Source organism: Vombatus ursinus, unplaced genomic scaffold (assembly GCF_900497805.2).
Source record: "Vombatus ursinus unplaced genomic scaffold, bare-nosed wombat genome assembly UNPS02010219.1, whole genome shotgun sequence".
NCBI lineage: Eukaryota > Metazoa > Chordata > Mammalia > Diprotodontia > Vombatidae > Vombatus > Vombatus ursinus.
The window spans coordinates 3,839,908-3,855,512 of record NW_020949997.1 but is presented as its reverse complement, the minus strand read 5'-3'; the positions used below and the strand labels follow the sequence as shown (position 1 = coordinate 3,855,512).

The 15,605-nt window shown below is 39.0% G+C and overlaps 1 protein-coding gene across 1 annotated transcript in view; it reads right to left on the bottom strand.

Moving 5' to 3' along the window:
• The window catches only part of INTS9 (integrator complex subunit 9), a 122,561-nt gene that overhangs the window by 23,368 nt on the left and 83,588 nt on the right, over positions 1–15,605 (bottom strand). The window contains exon 12 of the mRNA XM_027853954.1: positions 1,950–2,121. Within this exon, the coding sequence (XP_027709755.1) occupies positions 1,950–2,121 (172 nt within the window). The remainder of the gene's footprint in view (positions 1–1,949; positions 2,122–15,605) is intronic.

The following is a 15,605-nucleotide window of genomic DNA, read 5'->3' as shown; positions in this document are numbered from 1 at the left end:
GATATAAAGGCATCACTTTTATGACAATTTTAGCAATGAATAGAATGAGAGAGATGGAGTGGTAGCTAAATGGGCCAGGAGCAAGAATGTAAGGATTTGAGAAGAAATGAAAATTATTTTAGGCAGATGCGAAATAGCGACAAGAGATGGAGAGATTAAAGATATATGAAGGGGATGACTGATGGATTAAGATCCTGAAGTGGGAAAAAATGGGACCAAAGGCTCAGATAGATGGGATGAAGGGCTCAGATGGAGGAATAAGATTTAGTGAGGTCTTTAATGATTAAAGGGAAAGCAAGCAGATGATAATGCTGAGGAGTTTTGGGGAAAGGAACTGAGGATGGTCTCAATTTTCTTAGGGGTTAAATTATCTGTGATCAGCACTGGGAAGAAAGGCACAGCTTAGGGTTTGAGGAGTCCTGTAGACTGGCTGTGGAGAAGGAGATACACAGTCAGTATGACTACAGGGACTACCTGGCTGGTTACAGCCCACTGTAAATTTGTAGTAGATGAAGTTACTTCAGATTTGTAGCTCTCTCCAGAAATCCTTTGGCAGCCTGAGATGAGCAGAGAAACTGAACAGTAGGGGGAATCATCAGACTACAAACAGCAGAAGAACAAAGAAGAAAAAGCTGGTGATCTTTAGAGGGGGTTCCCCCTAAACTTGAGGCCTTTAAGTAAAGGCTGGTCAAGTAAGGGTCAGACAAGATGGCCTTTGAGGTCTCCTCCAGTTCCATGATTCTGTGTGTCCATAAAATATTGGTAGTAAGTCTAGTGTAGCATATGGATGGCAAACTTGCAGACTTATGGGTCAAGTACTCTGAGAAGATCAAAACTGAGTTTGACCCGCACTAAGTAAAATTGGAGTTTGTGGCAACAGCGCTCTCAGAAGTTAAAGCAGATCCATTCTTCCCATGGCTGGTTGTTAGCTCCTCCAATTTTACTTTGACCAAAGCAAAAGAATATCTGACAATCCCCCAGAACAGTCATTTTGGTCACCCTGGGGAACCTGTATCTCTTTTTTTTCTTTTTTTCTTTTGTAAGGCAATCAGGGTTGAGTGACTTGCCCCGGGCTAACACAGCTAGTGAGTATCACGTGTCTGAGGCCGGATTTGAACTCAGGTCCTCCTGACTGCAGGGCCTGCCTGTGCTCTATCCACTGTGCCACCTAGCTGCCCCATGGGGAGCCTATGTCTTAAAACGACTGAAGGGTCAAATATTGAGCTTTTAGGATACATGAAGTCTTTTTTTTTGGGGGGGGGGGGGGGGGGGTGAGGCGATTGGGGTTAACTGATCTGCCCAGAGTCACACAGCTAGTGAGTGTTATGTATCTGAGGCTGGATTTGAACTCAGGTCCTCCTGACTCCAGGGCCAGTGCTCTATCCACTGCGCCATCTAGCTGCCCCTACATGAAGTCTTAAAAAGAATGCTAGAACATGGCTCAGGGTAGTCAATTGCTATTGGTCACACTATCTGGCCTTGTCAGGGATATATTTTTTTTCCCCTGAGCAGTTCAAGTCTCCAGAATAAAAACAGCTTGCTATAGTTCAGATGATTCTTATCAAATGTCTCCAGAGGGACAGACATGGGAAAATAAGACTAGTTACTGGAATTAGTCTGTTATAGAGCCAGTTCATAGCTTTACTCTAGGAAGTGCCAAGTATTTATCTGAAATAGAGAATTAAGAAGAAAATACAACTATTAAGGGTGTGTGTGTATGTCTGAACCAATTTCTCTCTTTTTCTTACCAACTAGCTATGTGATCTTGGGTTAACTTGGAGCCTCTTTGGAACTTATTTTTTTCATAAGGCAGTTGGACTAAATAATCTGTCAGATCCCTTTGCTCTGACTCCCTGCTAGTATATAATTTAAGTGACTCTGTCTTTGAACCTTTTCCCTTGGCAGTTGTGAATCATAATGGGACAGACAAGAGTGATTTTCCTACTTACCTGTGAATATAACAGTGTTGAGACTAGATTTTCCCCAAAGTTCCATGAAATGTACAACATCTCCAAATCGGAGGGAGGGATGACCAGTGAAAACTACACATGGCTGTTTAAAATCATTGCTGAAGTCTCCATGGATACTGGGATAGTGCTTCAGTTTGTTGGTCTGAATGAGCTAGAAAAAATGTGAAAATGAAGATACATCAGACTGTCTATGATGAAAAGAAGTGCAAAGTCTTGCTATTTACTGCTGCAGAATGGCACTGCAGGTGGAAATGTACTCATGAAACAAAGCGACTTTATTTAAATTGGCCAAGTACCATCAAAGTTATGTAGTACGGCTTTCAGGGCAAAAAGCAATTAAGCCCTTTTGTTAATATCAACACACTTAAAATAAAGTTTTCTTCTATGAACCATGTTATCTGTCACTAATTTACTTAAGTGTGCCTATTTACTATCACACTTAATGTCATATGAAACACTAAAGAGTTTTCTTCCAAAGAGTCTACAATGTCATTTACTGATTGTATGCTATGCAAAGTGTTGTCTAGCAATTCATGTTTCATAATGTTAAGTTCCTCATTCAATTTTGGCAGCAGTACACATATAAAGCTCAAACAATGGACAATGGCAGATACTAGAGGGCCTAACCATCTGAAAATTTTGAATTGGGTATCTAATATTTGCTCCACTCGTGGGACATTTTCTGGGTATGCCTCTTCTACTATCTTGTGATGTGGCTAACATGAGTTCAGTCAAGCCCTTGGGGACCCAGACATCATAGTTATCATTGGCTACTGCCTAGCTCTCAAAATTGTAAGAGATTCCAAGCCTCAGGGAGCCAGAGGCAGCAGAGTGAACTGAGGACTCACATCGATCACTGATCCCCAGTGTTTGGATGTTCCCATCATAATGCTGTACTTCCTCTGTTCTCTCAAGATATCATCATTGCTCTGGACTTACTTTCCTCCCTTCACGGTCTTGAGCCTACGGATAACCAGTTTCCCTGGCTGCTTTATCCTGCCACCACTTAGGTTTTGGGTTACCTCAATCCAATCATATCTCTTTCCTACTTCTATGCTCATGTTGCTAAATGCCACTGAATTAAAGTCACTAAGTGTCCCAATTAGGTCCATTACAAATTTATCTTAATTAATCTCAACTGGTTCCTCACTGCTACGTAGCTTCTAGACTGGAACAAACTACCTCCTGCCTCTTCCTCTCCTTAGGTTTCCTAATCCAACAATGCCATCACACTGCTAGGTTTGCTCCAATTCACAAGAACATGGCAGATCAGGCAGTTGAGGGTTGTGTCAACACAAGTCATTAATTTTGAAACTTCTAATCCCTTGTCTTCATCAGTAGAGATTCATTTTATTAGCCAATCCAGATTCTGTTATCTACTGACTCCCAACACACTCTCCCTCCTTTCACAATGAGTTCAGTGCTTGGCTTATGGTTTTAAGTTATATTTTACTTATATAATTATGTTATTTCTTACTCTTTATGTTACTTCTTAGGAATTCCATCATATATGTTGACGTCTTCATAATATCATAACTTCCCAGTTCTTTAATCTATTCAATGCCTATTACCCAGGCCTCCAATCCACCTCAGCTACACACAGAGGGTTGTCATACCTTTGACTTTGCCATTGCCAACAAATGTTCCACTTGCATGTTAAATTTCCTTTATTTGCTTATAAACTTGAATCTCTCCATCTCTCCCTGAACCTAATTTCTGTGCTCATTGTGATCTCCAATCCCTCTATCCTTTAGCACCATCCCAGGCCATCACATCAGCTCTGGCTACATTATCCTCCTACAATCTTCAGCCCCTGGTGAACTATTTCCACTGTATACTCTGTCCTACTCTTGAATTATTTCCTCCCTATAATGGATTATGCTTTGCTAAACCCAACCCTGGATTATTCCTACTACCTGCCTACTTCCTCTTACCTTCCTACTTCCTCCTAATCATATGCTGCAGAATAGAACTGGAAAAAATAAAATTCTGTGGACTGGGTCCACTAAAAATTTATACTAACCAGTCTCAAATGGGTTCCCACCATAGCAAGTCAATCTTATTACTAACTGATTACTATTAATCCCTAATTGATTCCCTATCCCACTCACCAGAGAAATTGTTCTAAACATTTTCTTGTTCGCTTAAGCCTCCTATGCTTTCTTCCTCCCACTCTTTCTGATGAAGGACCTTGCCTCATATTTCACTCCTAAAGTTGAGGCCATTTGATGAGAGCTCCCTCTTCTCCCCTACTCATTTCACATCCTTCTGACATTCTTTCCCCCTTTCCCCAACTATCTCTGCCTTCATTCTAATCTCTCCTAGTGAGGGAGTCCTTTTGGTTGCCAAGCCAACCTCTCTCCCTGTACTTCTAAGCACTCCTAAGCCCATCTCAAACAGACTGCTCCAACCATCACCCCCATTCTCTCTCTAACCTTTAATCTCTCCCAATACACTGGCTCCTTCCCCACTGCTTACAAACACCCAAGTCTCCATGATCCTTAAAAAGCCCTCACTAAATCCTAATAGTAGGCATTTATGTAATGCTTTAAGATTTACATATATTACCTCATTTGAGCTTCACTATAACCCTGTGAGGTAGGTGCTTTTATTATCCCCATTTTACAGATAAGGAAATAGAGGAAGGCAGGGGTTAAGTGACTTGCCCAGGATCACATCAGAAGTAACTATCTAAGGCAAGATTTAAAATCAGGTCTTCCTGAGTCTAAGTCCAACACTCTCTACTGTGTGAACCTACCTGCCTGACTTTATCATGTTCACCAGCTTTTCTTATACTTTTCTCTCTCTTCTCAACTAAACTCTTTGAAAAAAGTCATCTATACTTAGTGCTTTCACACGTCTCCTGCTCTCTTTTTTTATTTTATTTTTTCCCCAATTACATGTAAAGATAATTTTTAACATTCATTTAAAAAAATTTTTTTTTGAGTTCCAAATTTTCTCCCTCCCTCTCCTCCACCCTCCCTGAGATGTTAAGCAATTGATACAGGTTATACATGTTCAATCACACAAAATATATTACCACATTAGACATGTTATAAAACACAGACCCAAAGGGGGAAAAAAAACTGCAAAAAAATACAGGAAGTGAAAAATAGTATGCTTTGACTGGCATTCAGACTCCATCAGTTTTCTCTGAAGGTGGGTAGCATTTTTCATCATGAGTTCTTTGGGACTGCATTGGATCACTGTATTGCCGAGAAGAGCTAAGCCATTCACAGTTGATCCAGTATCGCTGCTACTGTGCCCAGTGTTCTCCTGGGTCTGCTTACTTCCCTTTGCATCAGTTCATATAAGTCCTTCGAGGTTTTTCTGAAATCAGCTTGCTCATTATTTCTTACAGCACAGTAATATTCCATTACAATTATATACTACAACTTGTTCAGCCATTCTCCAGTTGATGGAGAATTTCAAATTCTTTGCCACTACAAAAAGAGCTGCTGTAAATACTTTTGTACAAATAGGTTCTTTTCCCTTTTTAAAAAAATCTCTTTGGGATAGAGACCATGCAGTGGTATTGCTGGATCAAAAGATATGAACAGTTTTACAGTCCTTTGGGCTAGTTCCAAATTGCTCTCCATAACAATTGAATCAGTTCACAACTCTACCAACAGTGCTTTAGTGTCCCAACTTTCCCACATTCCCTCACATACTTATCATTTTCCTTTTCTGTTATATTAGCCAATCTGATAAGTGTGAGGTGGTACCTTAGAATTGTTTTAATTTGCATTTTCTCTATTCAATAGTGATTTAGAGCATTTTTTCATATTATGACTATAGTTTTAATTTCTTCATCTAAAAACTGCCTGTTCATATCCTTTGACCACTTCTGCTCTCTTCTAAACCCTCTGCACTTCATCATTCAACTGAAACCCTCTACAGTATTAGCTATTATCTCTTAATTGCTAATCTGCCTCTTTTTGATCCTCTTCCTTTACCTCTCTACAGCATTAGAGATAGTTGACTGTTTACCAGATACTGTCTCCTCTCTAGTTTTTTGGTGACTCTGCTTTCTCTTGGTTCTTCTACCTTATCTGACTGATTCTTAGTGTCTTTTGCTGGATCATTACTTGTGACATGACCCATTAATTATCATTATCCTCTAAGGTTTTTTCCTGGGGCTTCTATTTCTATACTCTTATACATGGCAATTTCATCAGCTCCCAAAGGTTCAATTATTATCTCTATGCAGATAATTCCTAGCTCTATTTATCCAGTCCTAGTTTTTCTCTTGAGCTCCAGTCCTGTATCACCAACTACCTGCTGGACATTTTTAAATGCATGTCCTTTAGGCATCTCAAAATTCCAATTGGAATCCCCTCCATCCCCACCATGTTTCTTCAGTTATTTTAGCTTAATTTATTTTAAGGCAACCCTAATTCCACTGGTTCTTCCTCTCAAATTGCAATCTGTGTGCAGTCTTCTATCCATTTTCCTAGTGTTGGAGGCCTGCTTATTGAAAGTTGTTTTTTGTTGCTTGTTTTTATCTAGTTATTTAATTTATAAATTAATTTTATTTATCTAGTTATTTCCCTCTTTTTTTTCCTCTTAGTAAAGTAAGATTCCCTTCCTTGTCCCCTTTACCTTGTTTTGCTCATTAGTTTTTAAAATTTCATCTTCTGCGCTTTTTTCTAAAAAGAATTTTTCCTCATTCTCCTATTTACCTTTGTGTTCTGTTTATTCTAAACTTTTATTCTTTGATTCATTTCCCTTTTACTTATTTAGTAGAGAGGATATTGCCTCATGGTAGGAATTTTCCTATGTCCCTGATTGTGCAGTTCATTAATGACCTTTGCCCTACCCTTGGCCTTTTTTCTCTAGCTGCCTAGAAATCTCTTCCCTGGGTCTATGCTTTCCCATTCTTCTGCGTGTCATTTGCCCTCAGAAGCTCCGATTGTCCTTTCCCTGAGGCAGGATGATTGGTCTAACCACTAAATTCCTGCAGAACAAGATATCCATTTCCTTTATGAAATGTCTCTCTTCTCCCATAGGAGCATTCATCAATAGCACCCCCTCCCATTACTGAAACAAGATTTTCCCTTTCCTTCCCCCTTTTTTGAATTCCTCCCTTTGTATTACTCCCTCTGCCATAGGCTATCTTCTTCCTGAGAGACTTCAAGGTTTATTTTCCCTTCACTGTTAACCTCTGACTTGATTAAGATACATCACATATTTCTCTTTATTTTTTTTCTACCCTTTTATACACTATCTCATTTTTTAATTTAGTCTCACAAAAATAAAGTGATTCACTTGTAGGTGGGATGTTATAAGGTTTAGCCTATGATATTTCAGGCCTGTTTCTCTACCATCACTACTGTTTGCCTTATGCTTTTATTCTTGTCTCTTTGTGTATATTTGGAATGAAATTTTTAATGGTGTCTCTATTATTTTGTTGCTGACCTTAGTTACTGTATTTGTTTACCTTTTCCTCATTTCTGTTGTTTGGGATGTCTGAGAAGCAAATAATTTCTTCAGACAGATCTAATTTTCTTTATTTTTTTTTATTTTAGGCATTTGGGGTTAAGTGACTTGCCTGGGGTCACACATAGCTACTAAGTGTCAAGTATTTGATCTGAGGCTGGATTTGAACTCAGGTACTCCTGACTTCAGGGCCGGTGCTCTATCTACTGCACCACCTACCTGCCCCTGATTTTCTTTCTATGCATGCTTTGAATGCCTCTTTTTAACTGAATATTCACCTTTTTTTGTTTATATTTAGGTTCAGATTTTCAGGGTAGATCATGCTGGGGTGCATCTTGAGCTCCACTGTTCTTCGGAACACATTATTCCAATTCTTCCTGTGGTTACTAGTGGGTACAGAAATAGACTTGAGTTATTTGAATTTCCTTTCCTTTATATCTTTCTCTTGGCCACTTGAATTTGTTGATTTCCAGTGGAATTGTTAAATTTAACCAATATATATCTTGGTGTTTTCAGCATAGGGTTTTTACCTATGGGTGCTCTATGGATTTTGTCTTCTGTATTCAGAAGTTCTAGGCAGTTTTCCTGTATTTTTTCTTGCATTATGGTATTCATGTTTTCTGACTTGCATTCGTCTGGGAGTACTTTAATCTTTTTAAGTTGTTTCTATGCATCTTATCTTAAAGATCAGTATGTTTTGCTTGAAATCATACTTCCATTAAATGTTATTGCTTTCTGCTCCTGTTCTTTCAGATTGACCTTTGCTTCCATGTTTATATTTCCTAGCAGTTATGCTCTTTTGTTTCTTTGGGAAGACTTGCCACAATGGATTCCAGTTTTTCTATTCTGCCAACTATTTCTACTTTGCAGGCCATAAACTGTGCTTTCATAATTCCCATTTCTCTTTTAAGCCATTTAGGAACATCCTCCTATGGTTCCATGTTGTCTTGGGAATTCACAGGGTTATCTGCTTTATCAGGTATCGATTTTCCTTTTCTTGAAATACTTATTTACAGATGCCTGAACTCTCTTACCTGATCTGGAGGCCATATTCCCTTCTGGTTTATCCGTTTATGCTCAAGGTCTTTGATATTGCTTTCTTCTGAGATCTTTTTTCTTTATTTTCTCCTATGGCTTCCTTTCTGACTCTTTCCAGGTTGATGGTGGTTTCCTTGGGGGCTGGATGTCAGAGCATCTTGGCCTTCTCTCATGATGGGCAATTCACACTTCAACATCCTTGGCCTCTGTTCCAAGTGACTTCTGGTGGGGCCAGAACTGGCCCCAGCTGTCTGTTGGTTTCTTTCTCTTAGGCTTAATGGAATGCTATCTATGTTTGTCCTATCCCTTTTCCCCTCTGTTCCTACATTTTCTGGCTGGGCTCTGTGGCAGCAGAGAACATTTCCATTCTGGTATGGCAGTTTGAGCAAATTTTTGCTTTTTGGATTTCTGTGGCATGGGGAGGAGGGAGGAAGTGGGGCCGGAGTATAAAGATGATTTCTATTTTAAGTTACTTGGGTCAGTTTGTGCAGCTCTGCTGCTAGGAGTCTGGTGGGTAGTAGGGGAAGGGATGTTAAATAAATTCACTGGGTTTTTACCATGTTTGGGTTCTTGGTGTCTTAAACTGTGGAGACAGTGGAAATTTCTTCTTCCCTGGCACATAATTCTTATTTTAAAGAGGTTTGAGAGGATTAGAGAAAATGCCTGCTCTTCCATCTTGTTGCTCACATGACATGGAAGTTGGCATCTCAAAATCAAATGGTCCAAAAGAGAACTAACTTAGCATCTCTCCCACTTCTTCTGAATTTTCTTATAACAGTGAAGGGGACAACTACCATTCTTCTAGTCATTCAGGTCTACAACTGTGGCATCATTCTTAACTTTTCTCTACAGCTTACTCCATATATCAATTGCCAAATCTTGTGATTTCTTTCTGATCTCCTACTACCTCTTCAAATACCATTAGGTCCCAAGTTTAGGCCCCTATTATGTCTTACATGGATTACTGCAACAGTCTTCTAACTGGTCTCCCTGTCTCATTTCTTTCCACTCTAACCTATCTTCCACTCAGTTGATGAAGTGATTTTTTCTAAAGTACTCCCCCTTGCCCCCACTCCCACCTTGATCAGTAAACTCCACTGGCTCCATATCACTTCAATATCAAATATAAAGTCCTTTATCTGGCTTTTAAAGCTCTCTGCAACTTGGCAACCTGGCCCCTTCCTATCTTCCTATTTTTCTTATACTTTATTCTCCTTGCTACATATTCTGTGATCCAGCCAAATTGACCTACGTGCTGTTCCTCAAACTCAACACTCTATTTCCCATATCTGTTCTTTTCAGGTAGTCGTTCCCCATGCTTGGAATGCTGTCCTTTCCAATCTCCACCTTCTGGCTTTCCTGGCTTCCTTTAAGATTCAGCTCTAGTGCCCCCTTGCCGAGGAGGCCTTTCTTGATCCACCCAGCTGCTAGTGCCATTCCCCTTTAAGGTTACTTTTCATCTTCTTTATATTTATCTTGGATATTCTGATTTATATGGGCTGTCTCTCAAACGATTATAAACTCCATGAGGAAAAGAATTATTTTTGATTTCTCTGTTTCAAGAACTTGATACAATGTCTGGTACATAGTAAGCTTGTGGACTGATTGATTTTCTTCTTTCCTAACTGATTCATTATTGGCCTCTCCAAAGCATCTGTTCCAAAATTTCTCTGCTCTCCTTAAATCTTCTACACTGCCCAATCTCATGTAAGGACCTTATCTTCTAGTTTTAATTAAGAAAACTAAAGCCATCATCATAAGCTTCCCCTTTTCTCTTATTCTATATCTCAAAATCTCTCTAATTCCCTTACCCTCTTCTTCCCCAATCCCAGACTCTCTCTTTGTTCTAATTTGAGAAAAAGAGGTCATCCTTTTCCTTGCCAAAGACAACATATCTGTTTCTCCTCTTGATCTCACTCTCTAATGTCTCTTTAGGGAGCTCTTCATTCTTCCCTCTTCTGTTCATTTTCAATCTCTCCTTATTCCCTGACTCTTTACCTGATGCCTACAGATATGTCCAGGTCTTCATCATTCTTAAAAAACAAATACTGATCCTGCTATTCATTCAAGCCATTATCCTATATTTCTTTTCCCTTTCACATACTCCTAGAATGTGTTATTCACCTTCACTGCCTCCATTTCTCCACTTACTCACTTTTCAATCCCCTGCAATCTGGCCCGTGACCCTCTCCCCATCCACTGGACCAAAACTGTTCTCTGTAAGATTGCTTCTGATCTGTTAATTGCTAAATCCAGTGATGTCTTCTCAGTTTTCATTAGTTGATTCTTCCTATTTATTGATACTCTCTCCACCACGGTTTTTGTAACACTGATCTTTCCTAGTTCTTTTCCTATCTGACCACTCCTCAGTCTCCTTTGCAGAATCTTCAACCATGTGCCCCAACAAAACTGAATATCCCCAGGGCAGGTAGGTGGCACAGTGGATAGAGCACTGGCCCTGAAGTCAGGAGTACCTGAGTTCAAATCTGGCCTCAGACCAAACACTTGACACTTACTAGCTGTGTGACCCTGGACAAGTCACTTAACCCCAACTGCCTAAAAAAAAAGAAAAAGAAAAACAACCCCAAAAGGTTCTGCCCTGGTCTACTTTTCTTCTGATTTCTATATCTAGTCTTTTGTTGATCCCATCATATTTAGTTGGGTCAATTATTTCCTTTTTGTTTTTGGCAGATGGAGTTAAGTGACTTGCCCAGGGTCACACAGACAGTAAGTGTCAAGTGTTTGGTCTGAGCCCGGATGTGAACTCAGGTCCTTCTGACTTCAGGGCCAGTGCTCTATCCACTGCGCCACCTAGCTGCCCCCAGTTGGGTCAATTATTACCTCTAGAAAATGACTCCAAAATTTATACATCTAATTCCAATCTCTCTCCTGAAATTCACTCTTGCATTGCTATCTGCCTGGTAGACAACTGCATCTGAATGCTCTACCAACATCTCAAAGTTAGCACGTCTGAAACAAAATTTATTATCTTATTCCTCCATCTATACTTTCACTAAACTTCCCTCTGTTTGTTGAAAGTGCTAATCAAACTACTCAACTTTCTGTTGAGGTATTAAAGCTTCTGGTCAAAAAAGTTTGCAACTGGAGTCATTTCTCATTCTTCCTTCTTCCTCATCTACCATAGTCAATCAGTTCCCAAATCCTGTTTCAGTCTATACCCACAATATCTCTTAACACTTGTCCCCTCCTCTCCACTCACATAGCCATCACCCTAGTTCAGGCCCTCATCACTTTTCATCTGGGTTCCTACAATAGATTTCCAAGAGACACTATGCAAGAAGGTTTGTCATCCTTTTCTCACCAACTTAGGGGAAGGCTTACATATTACCTCTATGGAAAGTAGCAGACTCTGGCTCCTCATTTTGAGGCAGGGGTTTAAAGCCTCATGGAAAAACGTTCTTAAAAAACAGTTTAGGATGATCTTCAGTCTGGCCACCTAGGCAAGCTTTTGGTCTGCTGGTATAAACTACAGTTATCCTGTTTGCAACTGTTCTAATTAGCTAAAGTTGATTTGGCTAACGATCATTCCTGAAGCCTTCAGGATCTTGGCTAAACTCTGTGTAGCAACCAGTGGTTGTAAAACCTCACCTTAGTATTTACTAACTTTATTGATCAATTACAGTGAAGTATAATTTCCACTAAATGTGAACTCGACCTTCACTGTAAAGAAACAAGCAACTTTTGACATTTGACAATATGAAAGAATGTGGCTAAATATGAACAATCAGGCAGGTGCAAATACCCTAAGGGGCCTAGAACTCCATGCTGTATAAACTAGCCTTTGTTTTTGCATTGGGTCTTTTGAAAGATCTACTGTTTGGCATCTGAGACACTGGTTCACATTTTGGGTTGAATAGAGGCTTATTCCCATTTTCCTAAATGGACGAGATATCTGGCAACAGAACTGGCTATTCGGAAAGGCTTCTTTGATGTACACTTGACATATAAAATTCCACTGCCTCAACAGCAAACTACACAAATCTCATTACCATGCCAAAACTCTACATGACCACGAAGCTGAGTGACAGAAACAGTCAATAAATGAAACTCTACCACAGCCTGAACAGTCACTAGAGAGGTACTACTTCACCTAGTCTTGATGTGAGAGGATTACAGTCACATATTAATCTCAATTAGATTAATACATATTATGTGGAAAGTAACAACAGTAGAGTAATTTTTAGTTATGAAGGACAACAGCATCAAGCTTTCTTTTAAGGCATAATGAAACCTTTCTGGGTCTCACATAGCACTTTGTTTTATAAATCCTTAATGCACGTATCATGTAAAACTGTATTACAGAAATATGTTTTTTTCTTATCCTACTAGACAGCAAATTTCATGGGGGCAGGATCTGTATCTTATCTAAATTCCTCTAGTACAATATATAGTACTAGGTATAGTAGGCCCTCACTAATTATTTATTCAGTGGAAGATGCTATTAAATGACTATTCAAACAAAACTTTTTTTATTATAAGGGACAATCTATATTCTACTTGGTTTTTTTTTAATCAAAAAAGCTAATACTTTTTACTTTCTGGTTATGATACCTAATCAACATCCTTAGTTTTAAGCATTTATCTATTTATTTTGTCTTTTGAAGTCACCAAGGAATAACACATTTTTTTCTTTTAACAAGATAAAGACTTTTAACCAACTGTTGGAAGTTTTTATTCCCTGCTTCCTAAGCTTCATTGAATCATGAATGGAATCTGAAAGTTGGGTAGGAGCTTAGCCAGTCATCTAGCTCCTGTCAATGACACAAATTCCTTTAATAATATCCTTTACAAATGGACAGTCTGAACGAGTGCTTTTGGTGACAGGTAGTTCTCTATGTTATGAGGCCAGTTGATTCAATTTCTGCAGTTTTGGTCATTACAAACCTCTTCCTTACGTTGAGCTGAAATCTACTTTCCTCTAAGTTCCATCTTTCAATTCTAAGCTATGGAGTAATATGCAAGTCTACTGTCTTCCAGATGATTTAGATACACATATACTCCAATGAACCTGTGATCTCACAGGTAAGAAGTACGCCTTCCAATGGGTGAAGAGCAGTACACATTTATACCTTCTCACTCTGTACGACTTTGGTTAATATCCTTCTATAGGTCCTAACAATAGGTCCATGAAATGTGTTAGGGCCTTAATCTAGGTCTCTTAACCTTAGAGACAGGTAGGTGATCCAGTGGATAAAGTGCTGGACCTAGAATAAGGAAAATTGAGTTCAGATCCTGCCTCAGACACTTCCTAGGCTGGTGATCGTGGGTAAGTCACTTAACTTCTGGGTGTCTTAGCTTTTTCATCTGTAAAATGGAGGTAATCGTCCTACCTCACAGGGTTGTTATGAGGCTACAATGAAATAATATTTGTGAAGCCCTTTGCAAACCTTAAAGCACCTGATAAATGATAACTATTATTGTCATCAATAACAACTCCTTGAAATCATCTCTTTCTCTACTCCAGTCTCTGAAAAGGTGATCCTGACCTTGACCAAGGCCAATTCCTCTACATAGAACATTGATTCCACTCCTTCCCATCTTTTCTGATAGATTGCACACACAATCAACCATCCCTTTTCTCTATATTTTTCAACTTCTCCCTACTTACTGGTTCCTTCCCTGCTGCAAACCAACATACCCAACTCTCTCCATTCTTAAAAAAAAAAAATCTTATTAGATCCTACCATCTCTGCTATTATTCTATATCTCTCCTCCCTTTCTTAGCCAAACTCCTAAAAAAAAAAGTCATTTATACTGGTTCCCTCCATTTTCTCTCCTCTTACAATGTTCTAAATGCTCTGCAATCTGGCTTCTGACATCACCATTAAACTGGAACTAGTCTCTCCATAGGTCCTCCTGATCTCTTAATGACCAAATTTGCCTTTTTTCTCAATCTTTGTCCTTTTTGACCTCTCGGCAGCATTTGACACTGGTGACCACCCTCTCCTCCTGAATATTCTTCCTCACTAGGTTTCTGAGGCATTGCTTTGCTCTTCATTCTCTTTCTACCTGTCCAGCACAGCTTCCTCAGTTTCCAATCCTGGATCATCACCCATGTCAGGCTGCATCCCTAGGCTCGGATCCTGGGCCTTGTCTTTTCCCCTCTATACTTCTTTAGTAGATGGCTTTAACAGCTCCCATGGTTTAATTATCATCTCTGTGCAAATAATTCTCAAATCAATCGATCAATCAATCAATCTACCCCTCTTTTCTCTCCTGAGCTGGACATTTCAAACTAGAGCTCCTAAAGGAAGATGTCTATTGCCATTGGATAATCTGCAATATTGATTCTTTAGAGAATGTGGTATTTCATGATTCATAGCTATATAGCATTACTGGAAAAATATTATTAATAGATTTTTTTGTGTGTTTGAGAAAAGCCTGGGGTCATTGAAAGTACAGAATAATTTCCTAAATTCAATCCAGTCTGCTCTCTTCCTCCTATTCAATTCAAAGCCCATTTTCTTTTCAAATAAATTGATTATAATATCTGCCCAAGATTTTCCAGCTGAAAGGGAAGGTGGCCTAGCCATTCCAGATCTTACATTTTATTATAAAGTAGCAATCATCAAAACTACTTGGTACTGGCTAAGAAATGAAGTGGTGGATCAGTGGAATAGGTTAGGTATGCAAGACACAGTAGTCAATGACTATAGTAATCTACTATGTGATAAACTCAAAGACCCCAGCTTCTGGGATAACAATTCACCATTTGACAAAAACTTCTGGGAAAACTGGAATAGAGTATGGCAGAAACTAGGCATTGACCAAAATCTCACACCATATACCAAAATAAAGTCAAAATGGGTTCATGATTTAGATATAAAGGCAGATAGTATAAGAAAACTGGGAGAGCAAGGAATAGTTTATCTATCAGATTTAGGGAGAACAGAAGAATTCATGACCAAAAAGGAGATAGAGAACATTATGAAATGCAAAATGGATAATTTTGATTACATTAAATTGAAAAGTTTTTGCACAAACAAAGCCAATACAACCAAGATTAGGAGGGAAGTAGAAAATTGGGAAAGAATTTTTACAACCAGTGTCTCTGATAAGGGCTTCATTTCTAAAATATATAGAGAATTAAGTCAAATTTATAAGAATACAAGTCATTCCCCAATTTATAAATGGTCA